This window comes from Pygoscelis adeliae, unplaced genomic scaffold (genome assembly GCF_000699105.1).
Source record: "Pygoscelis adeliae isolate BGI_AS28 unplaced genomic scaffold, ASM69910v1 Scaffold112, whole genome shotgun sequence".
NCBI classification, from domain to species: Eukaryota; Metazoa; Chordata; class Aves; order Sphenisciformes; family Spheniscidae; genus Pygoscelis; species Pygoscelis adeliae.
Genome location: NW_008824232.1, coordinates 1274180 through 1287386, shown reverse-complemented (window position 1 = coordinate 1287386; position 13207 = coordinate 1274180). Strand labels below are relative to the sequence as shown.

Genomic DNA, 13207 nt, shown 5'->3' with positions numbered 1-13207 from the left:
TGGGGGGGGGTGAGCCTTTTGCCCCCGGGGGGGGGGTGTGTGTGTGTGGGGAGAGGTATATCAGTGCCTGATGCGGGTGCTGGGGCAATATAGGGAGTTGCTGATGGTTGGTGCTGGGCTGGGAAGCAGAGTGGGATGCTGCTGGCTGAGCACAGCATGGGGAGAGCTGGATGTGGCCTGCAGCTTGTTCCTGGTGGGGATGCGGTCAGGGCAGCAGCCTGATAAAGGGGATGCAGCACGGGGTTCCCTAGGACTCAGTGTCCCCTCTGCTCACCAGGAAAAAAGGGGCAGATGCATTTTGGGTACTGGAAGCTGTCCCCTGCCTCTGCTACCTCCCCAACCCCACTTGGGGGTGACAGCCCTGCTCTGACCCCAGCGGGGTTACATGCCAGTTATCAGGAGGCTTTGCCTTAAGAGCAGAGCTCCTAGCAGGGGGCTTCAGGGCTGGTGGTCATCTGGAGCTCAGAGCATGCAGAAAGATGGTGCCCAGGCAGTTGCACCTTAAATCCCCTCCTTCTGCCCCCATCGAGCACGAGGACTGCTGTGTCTTTCTTCTGAGGTCCCTATGGAAAGGAGAGCTCGTCCTCCCCGAGCCCAGGCCTGAGCTGTGCTCTGGCACGGGCAGATCTTCCCCTGCAGCAAAGCTCAGTTTTTGCTGAAGCTGGAGAAGCAGCTCCTCAACGTGGAGCAAAAGAGCCACATTGGGTTGTGGCATGAAGGCACATCTCCAGCTGGGAGCTCCCCGAGAGGCTGCAAGAGTGGCCAGGCAGAGCAGCAAGAGCAGAAGTGAAGGAGACCATCCAAAAGCTGAGCTGAGTTTGATGGGAAGCCAGGCTGGTGCACAAAGGTTTCCATATCCGTATAGACAGAAAGGGAAGAAGGAGGAGAGGAGTCACCTGGGATGGGGTGGACAGGAAGGGTGGGCTCAAGATATGGCTCAATCTTAGCTTGAATATGAGCGGAATGGGAGGATGAAGCAATGGGGATTGCAACACCCACGGTGGCAGCAACCCGTGGAGCCCTCTCTGGGTCACACTGGTTGAACCAGGGTACCCTTCAGCTGGCAGCATGGAGATCATCGCGCAGCTAGGAGTCCAAAGGCATCTGCTTGCGCCCACATCGGCAGGGACAGGGAGGAGGTGTGGATGGAAAGAGCAGGCACGGGCCCGGAGAGGAACAGAGCAAGGGAGATGCAGAGTGGGTTTGCTGAAGGTAGGCTGTGTCCGATGAGGGGCAGGGCTGCTGGGTTTGACCCAGGTGATGTGATGCCTCTCCCCAGCACGGTACAATGGGACTGTTTGCCCCAGAGCCCTGGTGGGGTTGTTATGGGAAGGTATGAGCGGAGCTCTCTGCTCGCAGGCTCCTGCCCCAAGGGTCAGAGACAAACCGATGGGTCTGGGCAGCAGCATGTGGATGTCCCTGGCAGGGCTTGGGACGCGGAACAGCCGGGCTGGGAGAAGCTGCTGGTGGCTGAGACCAGGCCAGAGTTACCTCTGCAATGACAAGCACCTGCTTTTTAAAAGCAAGACCAGAGTTGGCCTGGATCCTGTGTGCCGAGTGCGAAAGCAACAGAGCAAGAGGAGAGGCTAATTACAGCCCTCTGCATGCTAATGGCACCTATGTAAACACCTAACGCAACGCAGCCCCTGGCTGCCAACTGGGGCGAGGGCTGGCATCTCCTTCGGCCCGGGGGTGGGAGCAGGGGGGGGTGGCAGGGCTCAGACCCCTGGGGCATTGCCCATTGACCCCATCTGTCACCACCTTGGTGACAGATGCTGGGCTTTGGGAGAGGAAGGGCAGAGGGGCTCCTGAAGCCCAAATTGGAGGGGAGCAGAGAGACGGGGAGCACTGGCACCACGTGCCTGCTGCAGACCCAGGCAGGGAGCAGCAAGGAGATATTTTCCAATAATCTGATACTCTGCAGGGTGAGGTTTGGGGATTAGCCACGATGCCAACAGGGATCTGCGACAAGCCTTGCCAGGGTGATGGGCATGGACCAGAACCAGCTCCCGCTGTCCCTGCCAGCTGAGATCCCCCTTTCCTAGGGTTGGGGTGCCTGTGGCCAGGAGAGGTGCCCAGAGCATGGACACTTTTGCGGGCAACAGATCTGATCGCATCAAGTCAGAGGCACTGTAATGGCTTTTAACAGCCCACGAGGGCATTTATCAGCAGTGACAGCTTGGGTGACCCAGGGTTCCTGGTGTTGACTCACTACCACTCTCCACCCTCAGTGGGATAGCCTGCCTCCCGCCTCAGCCAGTCCATCCTCAAGCCTCTGTACAGGGTGAGATACACACAGCAGCTTCCCCTGGACCAACCCCAAACACCCACACGCTGGTACACCTGATTCACCCGCCACGCTCCTTGGCATCCCCTGCTCCACTCACCCTGCTCCCGGGGACGCGGGCTGAACTCCCCAGCATCCTCCCACCAGGGCAGCATGATGGAGGTGGTCCTGTTCCACGGGCTGCTGCTCTTCCTCCCCTTGGCAGCCCTGCTGCTTTACCGGTACAATGCCACCTTCCACTACTTCTGCAAGATGGCCTTCTTCAACTGCTGGATTGTGGCCATGGCCACCCTCCTGTCCCCCTTTGCGGCTTTTCGGGGACGCTCCGTGGAGAACATGAGGTAAGTATGGCCTGGGGATGTGCTTCTGATGTGGAGATGGCTGGGGCTTGGCTGTGACGGAGGAGCTCATGTGGTCTTGTGGACACACGCTCTCTCCGGCTCTGGGCATACCCACAGCCGTGTTATGTCTGGTGGTTGAGCCCTGGGGCCACAGCGAGGGCTGTGGTCATGTTCATGTGGCAATGAAGGGTGCATCTGCATCTTGTGGTGTGGTCAAGAGGTGCTGGCCATGCCCAGGGAGGGTTACGCCACGATGGAGGTGGCCAGCTGGGTTGGGACTAGTGGTCCCTGGAGGATAAGTAGCATAAAAGGGATTATTCTTGGCCATCGCAACGTTGGCGTCATCATTTGGGTGGGTGATAGGGGGGGTTTGGCAAAGGTTGGAGGTACAACCATTAGCAGGACGCAAATGCACACCCGTCGCTGTCTCCCTGGCAGCGCAGCCAGGTCTTGCTCAGCGGGAGCCCCAGGGATCGCACTTTGGCAGAGGGATTTTGGGATGTCTCGGTGCCATCAGCTGTTGGGCATGGCTCAGTCATGTCCCTGCGAGTCGTGCGCTGCTGCTGTCAGCTGTGCTCAAGGGTGGTGGCAGCCGAGATAACATCGCTGTGCAACACGAGAGGAAGGTCTGGTTGCTTTCAAGGGTGTTGCAATCTTGTTACTGGATTCCTGGGCATGATAGCATACCAGAAGGGATATAATTATGTCAGAGTGAAAAATGTCTGAGCTTCTGGTATTTGCTGAGCTCGAGCCATCACGTATTTGTGCTGATGGATTTCAGGCCCTCGGCAGGATGGTCAGAGGTTTGATATTATCAGTCCATTGTGTAGCCTCTCTCCCTCGTCCTTTCTGTGCAGAGATGCTCTGCGTGCACGCACGCATCCGGAGGTGCTCCGAGCCCTGGCGCAAACGCTTCCGGCTTAGTGGAAATACCTGGCGTGAATCAGCGGTGACTCACGGTGCTTTATCTTGTCTCACCAGCACCTTGCAGCCATCCTCTGCCGGGGCAGCACACCCAGCTCCATTTCCTCCTCTGCCTCCAAATCACAAAGCCTCCGGCTTGGAGCATATTGCTGTCATTAATCCTGGCTTTGGGGCATTGCCGCAAGTGTTTTGCTTCTCTGCAGACACAGGGATCTCTGACCCTGCGTCTCCCAAGGGATGGGTGGTCTTCTGATACAATGGACCCTCTAAGCATCATGCCGCGTCCTCCCTCTGTGCTGGCCTCTACCCCCTCCTCCCAAACTTATTCTCATCCCTACCTGGTGCTGAGCTCTTGCTGACAGCCCTGTCCCCTGCCCTGTCCCCTGTGGGCTCCCTGGGACCAATTGCTGCCAGATGTGTGGACCCTGGCACGGGTGCTCTTCATGCTGTGGGTTGGAGAGTGCCCCATTTCAACACCAAAAGCGTACCAGCTTTTTATCTCCATTGTGAGTGCTGCAATCCCCATTGCTCCATCCTTCCTCCATTCCTCTTGTTATTCTCATACTGAGCGTCACCCTTCATCATCGCTGCCATCCTGATGCTACCCTTCCTGTCCAACCCTCCCTGGATGGTGACACCACTCTTCCTTGTTCCCCCTTCCATCTGCACAGATGAAACCTCCATCTCTTCCCGACACTGCAGGTCCAGTGGAGCTGTTCTTTGTGATTTCCTCTAATGAATGAAGCTGAGTTGGTTTTCCCTGCCCTGCTCTCTTCCCCCTCCACCTGCAGCACAAAGCTTGGTGCCTGCAGCGCTGCCCTTTGCCTGCTCTGCAGGGACAGTCCCTGGAGACATCCGCAGCCCTGTAGACCCGTCTGTCTCAAGACTGTTCCTCTGCATGTCTGTCTTCAGTGCTCATCCATCTACAGCTCAGCACCTCTCAGCTGCGATCCAGCTCCTCTGGCTTTAGGTATCTGCAGCGCAGGCTGCAAGCCTGGTGTCTGGGTTTCCACAGATCACACGGATCCAGCTGTGCACGTGGAGGAGCCTCAGGGTGAGGCTCACCTGGCCAGAGGCAGTTGTCCTCATTGGGATGTGATGATTTGCACCTTGGCTGGAGGCAGACATCCCACCCATTCTCTTCCTGCTTGCCCATCATCCCTGGACTTCAAAAAGCCTGTTTTTTTTTCTCCCACCAGCTTGTGCTGGCTGCTCTTCTTCATCAGCAGCTCCAATGCAGACTTCCTACTACTGAGGCAGCAGCTGGTCTCCCCTTGGGGATAGTTACAAGGTTAGCTCTGAGCTATGCAGGCTACAAATGTGCTTAGAAAAGCAAAGCATCACTGAGACTGAGCACAGATCCACCTTGGGACACACTATTTGCTCATGTAGACCAGATCTAGGCTGGCCCATCTTGCACCTTGCTCCCTGAGTGATTGTGAAGGGCTGGAAAAACCCAAGCAGCCCCGCTCTGTGTCGATCTGCTCCCCACGTGTGTTCCTCTGCCCAGGCTCCTGCGTGCTGCGATCCTGCCCCTCAAGCGCTTCTATGGCATCAAGATGCAGGTGTGGGGCTCTGAGCATCTGAACATCAAGGAGCCCTATGTGATAGTTTGCAACCATCAAGCTTCCCTTGACCTCATGGGTCAGTGCAAGGGAGGGGGGGGGGCTCATCACTGCATGGGCAGCCTTTGGGGTGCTGCAGGGGTGGGAGGCCTCCCAGTGAGGCCAGCAGCAGGATTTGTACAGGGCAGTGTGATTAGGCATAGGCCAGAAGAGCTGGTGGGACAGGAGCTCCGGGCTGTGGGTGTGCTGCAGACAGAGGGTTGGGACAATGGAAGATGACGCCAGGTCACTACAGCCACAGGGCTGGTTGGTTCTGGGTGCCATTGGGCAGGGACGGATCCTTTCCTCTCCCATCCATCCTCCAGGCATGGTGGAGGTCATTCCTGACCGCTGTGTGCCCATCGCCAAAAAGGAGCTCATGTACATGGGCACCGTGGGGTGGGCCTGCTGGCTCAGTGGCATCATCTTCATCGACCGCCAAAAAAGAGAAGATGCAATCCATGTCATCTCGCGGACGGCCAGGACCATGCGGCGTGAAAATGTGAGGGGGGGACTGGCAGCAGGGGGGAGTCGGGGAGCAAACACCGATGGGGCAAGGGGGTGCGGGGACGACTGACATAGCAGGTCCCAGGGTGCTCTGGTTGGGGTCCGTGCTCACATCTCTCCCTGTCCCGTGCAGCTCCGAGTGTTGATTTTCCCTGAAGGCACCAGGAACCAGGACAAATCCATGCTGCCCTTCAAGCGTGGGGCTTTCCACTTGGCCGTGCAGGCTCAGGTAAGGCCATCCTCCCCCTCCACTTGCCCTTGACGGAGTGGGGTGGGCATGTACCCTGGGGCAGCGGGATGGGGGACATTAGGGTTTTTTGGGGTCTGCAGTCCCCAGGGACAGGCACCCTGCTGTGCAGGACCCAGGGAGGGGATGGGGACCTGCTGAAGCCTGGGGCAGGGCAGGAGATGGAGTCCCACCTGGGGAGGGGGTCTGTATGGAGGACACCCCTGGACTCTCCATCTCCTACAGGTTCCCATTTTCCCCATGGTGATCTCCCCGTACTGGGACTTCTTCAGCTCCAAGGATAAGAAATTCACCTCTGGTAAGTGATGGACAAGAAGCCCTGTCGCCGGAAGGCAGGGCTGGCAGTGTGGATGAGGCTTGGAGGTCTCTTTGTGGGACATTGAGGTGTGGGGAGGCAGCTGGTGGTGGAGGATGCTGGTGGGAAGACCTGGTTCCTGGTGGGTTCATCTAACAGCATCCCCGGCCTTTCCCTTCTCTCTCCAGGGACATGCACCATCCGAATCCTCCCCAAGGTAGAAACCCAGGGCCTGAGCCCAAAGGATGTCCCCGAACTGACAGAGACTGTCCGCCAGGCCATGGCTGATGCCCTCGCTGATATGTCTGCGAATCACTGTGTGGACCAGCGCGCTGAGCAGCCTCCGCTCCCGCGCGGCGCTGCGGCTGGTGCTGGCAGGGGGACGGGCAGCCCACAGTGCGAGGAGGACACAACCGGGACCAGCAATTAGGCAGAGGGACCGAGCCTCTCGGGGGTGTAAGGGAGGTGGCACAGCCAGCCATGGGCTGTGGCCATGCTGTCCCCTTGTCCCCTGCGGATGTGTCCACCAGACCTGCCTCCACCCCGGCAGCCTGGGAGAGCAGGATGGTGCCCTGGTGCAAGGGGAAGCAGAACAGTGCAGGACGGGGACCAGGCAGCACTCCGAAAACAGTGCAAGGTGCCCCCAGAAACCCCTTGCTCTGACGGTGCATCCCCTCCCCAGGTCATTGCCTGTCTCCCCCCAACCTGGTGCTGTGTCTGGCCCCGGGTAGCAAACCCTGTCTGCCTGGATGGCTCCTGCCTGCACACTGGGTAGGGGGGAGAGATGTGCCAGGCAGGGCTGGGGGTTCACTGCACCATTTTCCACCCCTGACGGTGTGACTCGCGGTGGGGTTCACCAGCGGGCTTGCTGGGTTGCTTCTTCCAGAGGCTCCTGCAAGCTGGCAATGCTGTTCAGATGCAGCCAGCTCTGGGGAGGGGTCCAGAAGGCGGCGTGTGGCTTGGGGAGGGGCAGGAGGTCCAGGGGATTATTGCCATGTGGGAAGAGCATCTTTGATGCTGAACTATGAGACAAGGGTGCAAGATTAAACAGTCCATACCTGGTGGTGTGTGTGCACGGTGTCCTGCCTGTGCCTCGGGTGCCTCAGGGAGCATGGGGAGGGGGATCTGTCTCCTTACGGCCACGCGGGGTGCCTGCATCGCTGCATGCGGAGCATCCCTATGGACACCGCAGCTTCTCCATGGGGTGCAGCGCTGGACGGTGCAAGGAACGTGGCAGGGTGAGAGTTACACTGGGGTGGACTAGGTCTGCCCCCGAGGTAGACCTCTCCGCTGCCTTAGGGACAAGCAGTAAGTGCACAGGAAGAGCATCCATTAAAGCCCAAAACCCTCAGAGGGCAGAGGTGCCTGGATTATGCCCACCTGGAGCAGGAGGGACCTCCCCATGGCCTCTGGACCGTGGCACAACCAGACCCATCCACCAGCTACCATCTCCCCTGGCCTGTTCCCTGCAGCCAGGCAGGGCTTTAGGCATCTGCTGGCTCCTTCCCAGCTGAGCAGCTCCTGTCCCAGCCACCCCAGGGTGACAGTAGGGCAGGGAGAAACGCAGTGTGTGGCTGTCCCCAGTGCTGGGAGCAGGGTGGGCAGGCTTCACCTCCCATCTTCAAATAAGATGTGCAAACCATGGCCAACCAAGGGCGCGGTGCTCTGGTTTGGCATCGTTCCTGCTCTCGGGAGTGGCTAGCTCATTATGGAGGAAATTCTGCAAAACCGTGGCAATCATCCGCCCAGAGAGATACCACTAGGCAAAAATACTAGCAACAGAAAAGAGGCTTTCCATGAGTAACAACTCACCAGATCAGGAACTGTCATGTGGAGATGGTCAAGGGCACTATGCACATGAAAGATCTCATTTCCCAGAAAGCCCCTTTATTCCCTTCCCTCCTGCCAGGGCTCCCTACGTGCGGCTTAGTCTGTCAGCTCTGAGCTGGCTCGGTGGTGCCACCACCACGGGTGTCGTTTGGCTGCCCAGAGCCTTGAACCCAGCAAAGCCTGGGTCTGGCAGTTAAGCATTGTCCTAGCTGGATGGCCGGGTCCCAGCCGGAGACCTCGCTGGCTTTTGCTTGCTGCCATCGGGGAGGCGAAAGCTCGAGGAGAAGAAGAAAACTCAGCACGGGGGCTCTGGGACCACCTCGCTTCCACTGGTCCTCCAAGCATGGGGTCTGCCGCTGCCCTGCCCTGCCTGCTGCTTTGCATCCGCTACCTCGCAGCTGGAGCATCTGCAAAGCTGTAAGCCCTCTGTGTGTCTGCCTGTCCGTGCCTGGCGGGATGGTGGTTGGTCTCAGTGGTGTGACAATCCTTGCTGTGACTGCGGTTGCTGGCCGGGGTGGAAATGCTTGGGGTGATGGTTGTCCCCATAGAGGACTTTGCACCTGGGGTTGGTGTCTCTGGGCTGCTTTGGTGTAGGCGCAACCTCACACAAAAGCCAGCGGGTGAGCAGGGCCTTTCCTCCATCCGCAGATCGACCCCTCGGCTCTTTCCCAAGGTGTTTAGGCTAAGGGGGCTCTGCTCTGGTCTGCGCACTGGCCAGCCTCCCCGGGTAGATGCAGGGAAGGCTGGGTGTCATAGCCCTGCAGAGAGCATCCGGGGCTGGAAAAAACCCAAGTGCCCTCCGCCTTGAGAGCCTGGAGTGGAGGGGGGCACTGGGATTTGGTGAGGGGTCCTTGCCCTCCTCCACTACCGAGGTGACCCCTCCCCAGGCACTACATGGTGCTCCTCCCCTCCATGCTCTACTACCCATACACGCACAAAGTGCACATCCACCTCATGGACCTGGACGAGCCCATGCGGGCGACCACGGCGTCCCCAGCGTCACCCTGGAGGAGCGGGGCAGCGATATCCTCCAGCTGAACTGGCCCCACTTCTCCACTGTGAGTCAGGGCCCCGCGGCAGGGCTGAAGAACCTCAGGAAGGGGTATCCATCCCCTACCCACTGCCAGAGCTGGGCTGGGGGAACTGGGGGGGACAGGGGGTCCATCCTGGATGGGCAACGAGTGAGGTGAAGAGTGGAGGGACACGGGGCACATACGGAGACCTTGCGGGCTGTATCTGCGTCATCTTCCCATGCACACCTGTTCCCTGGTGCCTTCATGGGGCAACGGGGTGGTGACAATGGGGGACAGGTACGATGTCTTACTGGCATCCAACATAAAAGCTTTGCAACCATTTCTGCTGTTTCCCTGGGGGCAGATTTCTACCCCTCCTGCAGGGATCTATGAGGTTGCGCATCTTCACATCTCCATCCAGGGAGGTTCCCTGCAGGTCTCTGAGCAGAAGAAAGTACTGGTGAAAGCCCTGGAGCTGCGGACCTTGTCTACAAGGATGTCTACAAGCCTGGACAAACTGGTGAGGGGTGGGAGCTGCTGGAAGAGCTCACAGGCTCTTGGGATGGGATCCCCAGGTTTGGGTCCCAGGCCCTAGTGCTCACTCCTGCTCCTGTCTTTGCTCCCTCCAGTGAAGTTTCGAATTGTCCGTTTGGATCAAAACTTCATTCCCAGCAACAGGGAGGTGAGATGGGGTTGGGGCGCAGAGGCAATAGGATCCCCACGCGCCCAAGACGATTGGTCTCGGCAGCAGTGTCCCAGCATTCAGTGTCCCCACGAGCATGGAGGAGACGGGTATGGGGAGGGAATCCCCCAAACTCCGAAGGGACGTGGGATGTGAGTGGGACACAGCTCTTCCCAGCGCTCCCGGCCTGAGTGCCCAGGGTACAGCCCCTTGCTTTTGGCACTGGCACAGGAGATGAATTATTCCCTTTACAGCATCCCTTTGCCTGTCTTCTCTCACGTGTAGCTTTTATGCACCATTATAACGCCCACTGGTTTTAGACTCCTGGTGTTATGCCGTGCTGGCAGGCCCAATTGCACAGCTAACGCTGTTTGCACAACGCAGCCCCTCTGCCCGCCTCCCGCTGCTCGGAAAAGGCAGCGTGACGGCTGTGGATGTGGCAGCAGGAGCTGGGCAATGACAGCGGCTCCTAGCCCTGCTGAGCCCTCAGCCCAGCAACCAGCTCTGTAGGTGCCAAGCCAGTTCCCACAGGCTCAGCCCCCGGCTCAGCTACCGGCTCAGCCCTCTGTGCTTTGATCGTACTAAATGCTGCTTCTCTCTTTCTTTGCAGCTTCCCTTGGTGCCCGTGCAGGTGAGTTGTCACCCTGTGCCAGCCTGTCAGCTCCCTCGGGAGGAGCAAAGAGCCCCAGCGTGTGTGTAATGCTGGGGACAAGGAGCAGGGACAGGGACATCCCCGCTGCGGGTGCTGAGAGAAGTTACAAGGACGAGGGAGAAGGGCTTGGGTTCCTCGTCTGCATTTCCAGCCCACTAAGGGTCAGCAGAGCCTTTCCTCACCCCCTGCAACTGGCTGGTCCCCGACTCTCCTTTCGGGGAGGGGGTTCCTTCCTCTCCCATTCCTGTTGCTGCTGCTGCTGCAAACCATCTCCCAGCTTTGATCACAGTCCTCACTCTCCATCCTCCGCTGGCATTTGGGGTCAGGCTGTGGCACAGAGGTCCTTCCTGGGGCCAGCTCCCCTCTCCCCTAACCCAAAGGTTTCCCCTCTCTCCATGTGAATCTGTCCTTCTCAGAGCAGAGGGCTCCGGTGGGCTCATGGCTCCGCCTGAAGGTGCTGGCTGCCCCCGGGGACACTGTGCGCTGCCTATGCCATGGATCAACGCATGCAGTCCTCCGGTCCCAAGGGCAAGCTCAACCCCAGCATGGTGAGTCTGGAGTATCCTCAGTGCTGGGCTGGTCCTGGGCTGGACTGGACTCGCTGCCGGGGCATGGGGACAGCAGTTTCTTTCCACCATCGCCCATTTTAGGGGAGGACGGTAGGGACCTTGGGGGAGCTGCCCCTGCAGGATGAATGCCGGGGGTGCGGGAGCCCCCCAGCGAGCCCCTGCCACCACCCACAGACTTTGGGGCTTTGCAGGGGAGATCGTGCATCACTGACCGGGGGCGCTGAGCCACAGAATTGCCACGCGGTGCCTCCTGGGGTGGAAATCTTGAAAACAGGGTGTGGGCAGTGGGAAGCATCTCCTGCTCTTGGGGAGAAGAGAGATGGGGCAGTGATGGGTCCCAGCGGAGGGGCTAGGCCTGGTGCAGGGCATGCCCGGGGAGGTGCAGAAGCTACGGGGCGATGCCAGGGGCAAAAGGGGTTGGAGCTGGGCCAGGAGCATTTCATGTCTTTCTCACCCAAAGTTCACGTGTTCGGTTTAGGTGTATAATTGCCAACATTTTCTGAAGACACCTATCCTTCTGAAGTTGAAGAACCTGATTTACTTCACTGTTGCATAAATGGGTTTGGAGGTGCGATAGCAGCCCTTCCAGCCATCAACTGTTTTGATGTGCCAGGAAATAGCTGGAGAGGTTGCCGCTGCAGCCTGTGGCAGAGGGAGGCACCGGTGTCTGACATCCAGCCAGGCTCCTACAGCCTGGTTAGGGTATGAGCCCTCCAGCCCTACCTCACGCTCCTCTTCCTCCCAGGAATGATTACTCAGGGTGCTGGGGCCACCCGGTCCCTCACCCAGCCCATGTCTGCGCTCACGAACCATGCTCTTACATCGTCCAAATAACATGCCCTGCCCCTCGCTTCACCAGCCCGGGACAGACATGTGAAATGCATCTGTCAGTCCAGGCACAGCAGCATTTCACAGGGACAGGGCTAAGCTCTGCTCTTCCCACCACAAATCTGGGCTTGGAGTAAAGAGCATAGATTGGTCTAGCATTCCCCTGCTTTTCTGGGGGTACCAGTGTCTCCCACTGGCAGCAAACCCAGGGGTCGGGGCTGTTTGGGAATGGAGCGGGCAAAGCAGATCCACCACATCTTTCCCAACTGTCCCTGGTGCAGCAGCTTCCCCTGGCACAGATATTCCTCTCCTGCACTCCCGTTGCAGCGTGGCGGGGGGGTCCTGATCTTCGGGAGCTCTGTTCTGGCATGGGGCTTTAAGTGCATGTTGATTCCTTGCTTCAGAGAGGGATGGAAAGGCGTCTGGGCATCTCTGGGCTTCAGCGTGGTGCTATTCCCTCTCACACGTCATGTTTCAGGATGCAGGTTTGAAAACTGTCACGAGCGCTCAGCTGGGCTGCGCACCAAACATCCAGTTCCAAAGCTACCAAAGCCCTTCATACATCCAAGGTGAGCGGAGAGAATCTGTAGCAGCCTCCATGCTGGCTGCAGGGGGACGGGTGGGGACGGCCTGCCTCTTTCCATCCTTTCTGTTCGGGGATTCAAGTTGTGCCCCTGTCTGCAGGAGCGGGACTGGAGGGTGATGGGCAGGTGGGTGTCATGCAGGACACAGGATGGATTTCCTGGGGACACGGCTGTGGGAGCTGGTCCCCGTGGGGTGTGTAAGGAGCCCCAGCAGACCTCAAGCCAGGGGACTGCCCTTATTCCATCAGCTTCACCTCTGGGTGCAGCACCCAGACCTCAGGTTCAGTGTCCATGTATCCAGGAGTGACACTGAGACATGTCCAGCCCCTTTCCTCGGACCTCAGCACCGATCCCAGGAGAGACCGGGGCAATCTGTCCTGTAGGCAGGGGATGCTGTAAGAGGTAAGAGCACCGCTGCCCATCTCCAAGCGTGTGATGGCCACCAATGGTCCCCAGGACCTAGAGGAAGTGTGTTGGCATGCTTCTTCTGCTGGCTCTGCCCATCAGACCCAGCCTGCAAGGTCTGTCCATCTTCTACCGCCCTGCAGGGAGGGGAACTCTGCAGAGGTGCCAGTGCCCGATGCCATCACCAAGTTGGAAGACGGGATGTCCTGCACATCCCTGTTGGGCTTGGGGCTGGCCCCTGCCATCACCCTCATGACCTTCGAGCCCTTCTTTGTGGAGCTGGTGCTGCCCTATGCTGTGGTCCGCCATGAAGCCTTCACCCTCGTGGCCACCATCATCAACTACCTGCGGCAGTGCCTGCGGGTGAGTGGGGGTGGATAGGGGGCCTTGGGTCTGGGGGCCGGCGGGGGCTGATGGAGCCATGGCCATGGGCCGGCAG

General features: G+C 59.0%; 1 protein-coding gene across 1 annotated transcript; it reads left to right on the top strand.

Annotated features, from left to right (window-relative positions):
- The first annotated feature begins 2443 nt into the window (after positions 1–2443).
- On the top strand, positions 2444–6635 carry LOC103926080 (1-acyl-sn-glycerol-3-phosphate acyltransferase alpha-like). The gene is made up of 6 exons (XM_009334890.1): positions 2444–2628; positions 5063–5196; positions 5483–5658; positions 5797–5892; positions 6136–6208; positions 6394–6635. Exons 1-6 carry the CDS (start codon positions 2444–2446, stop codon positions 6633–6635), a joined length of 906 nt encoding a protein of 301 aa, XP_009333165.1.
- Positions 6636–13207: the final 6572 nt, after the last annotated feature.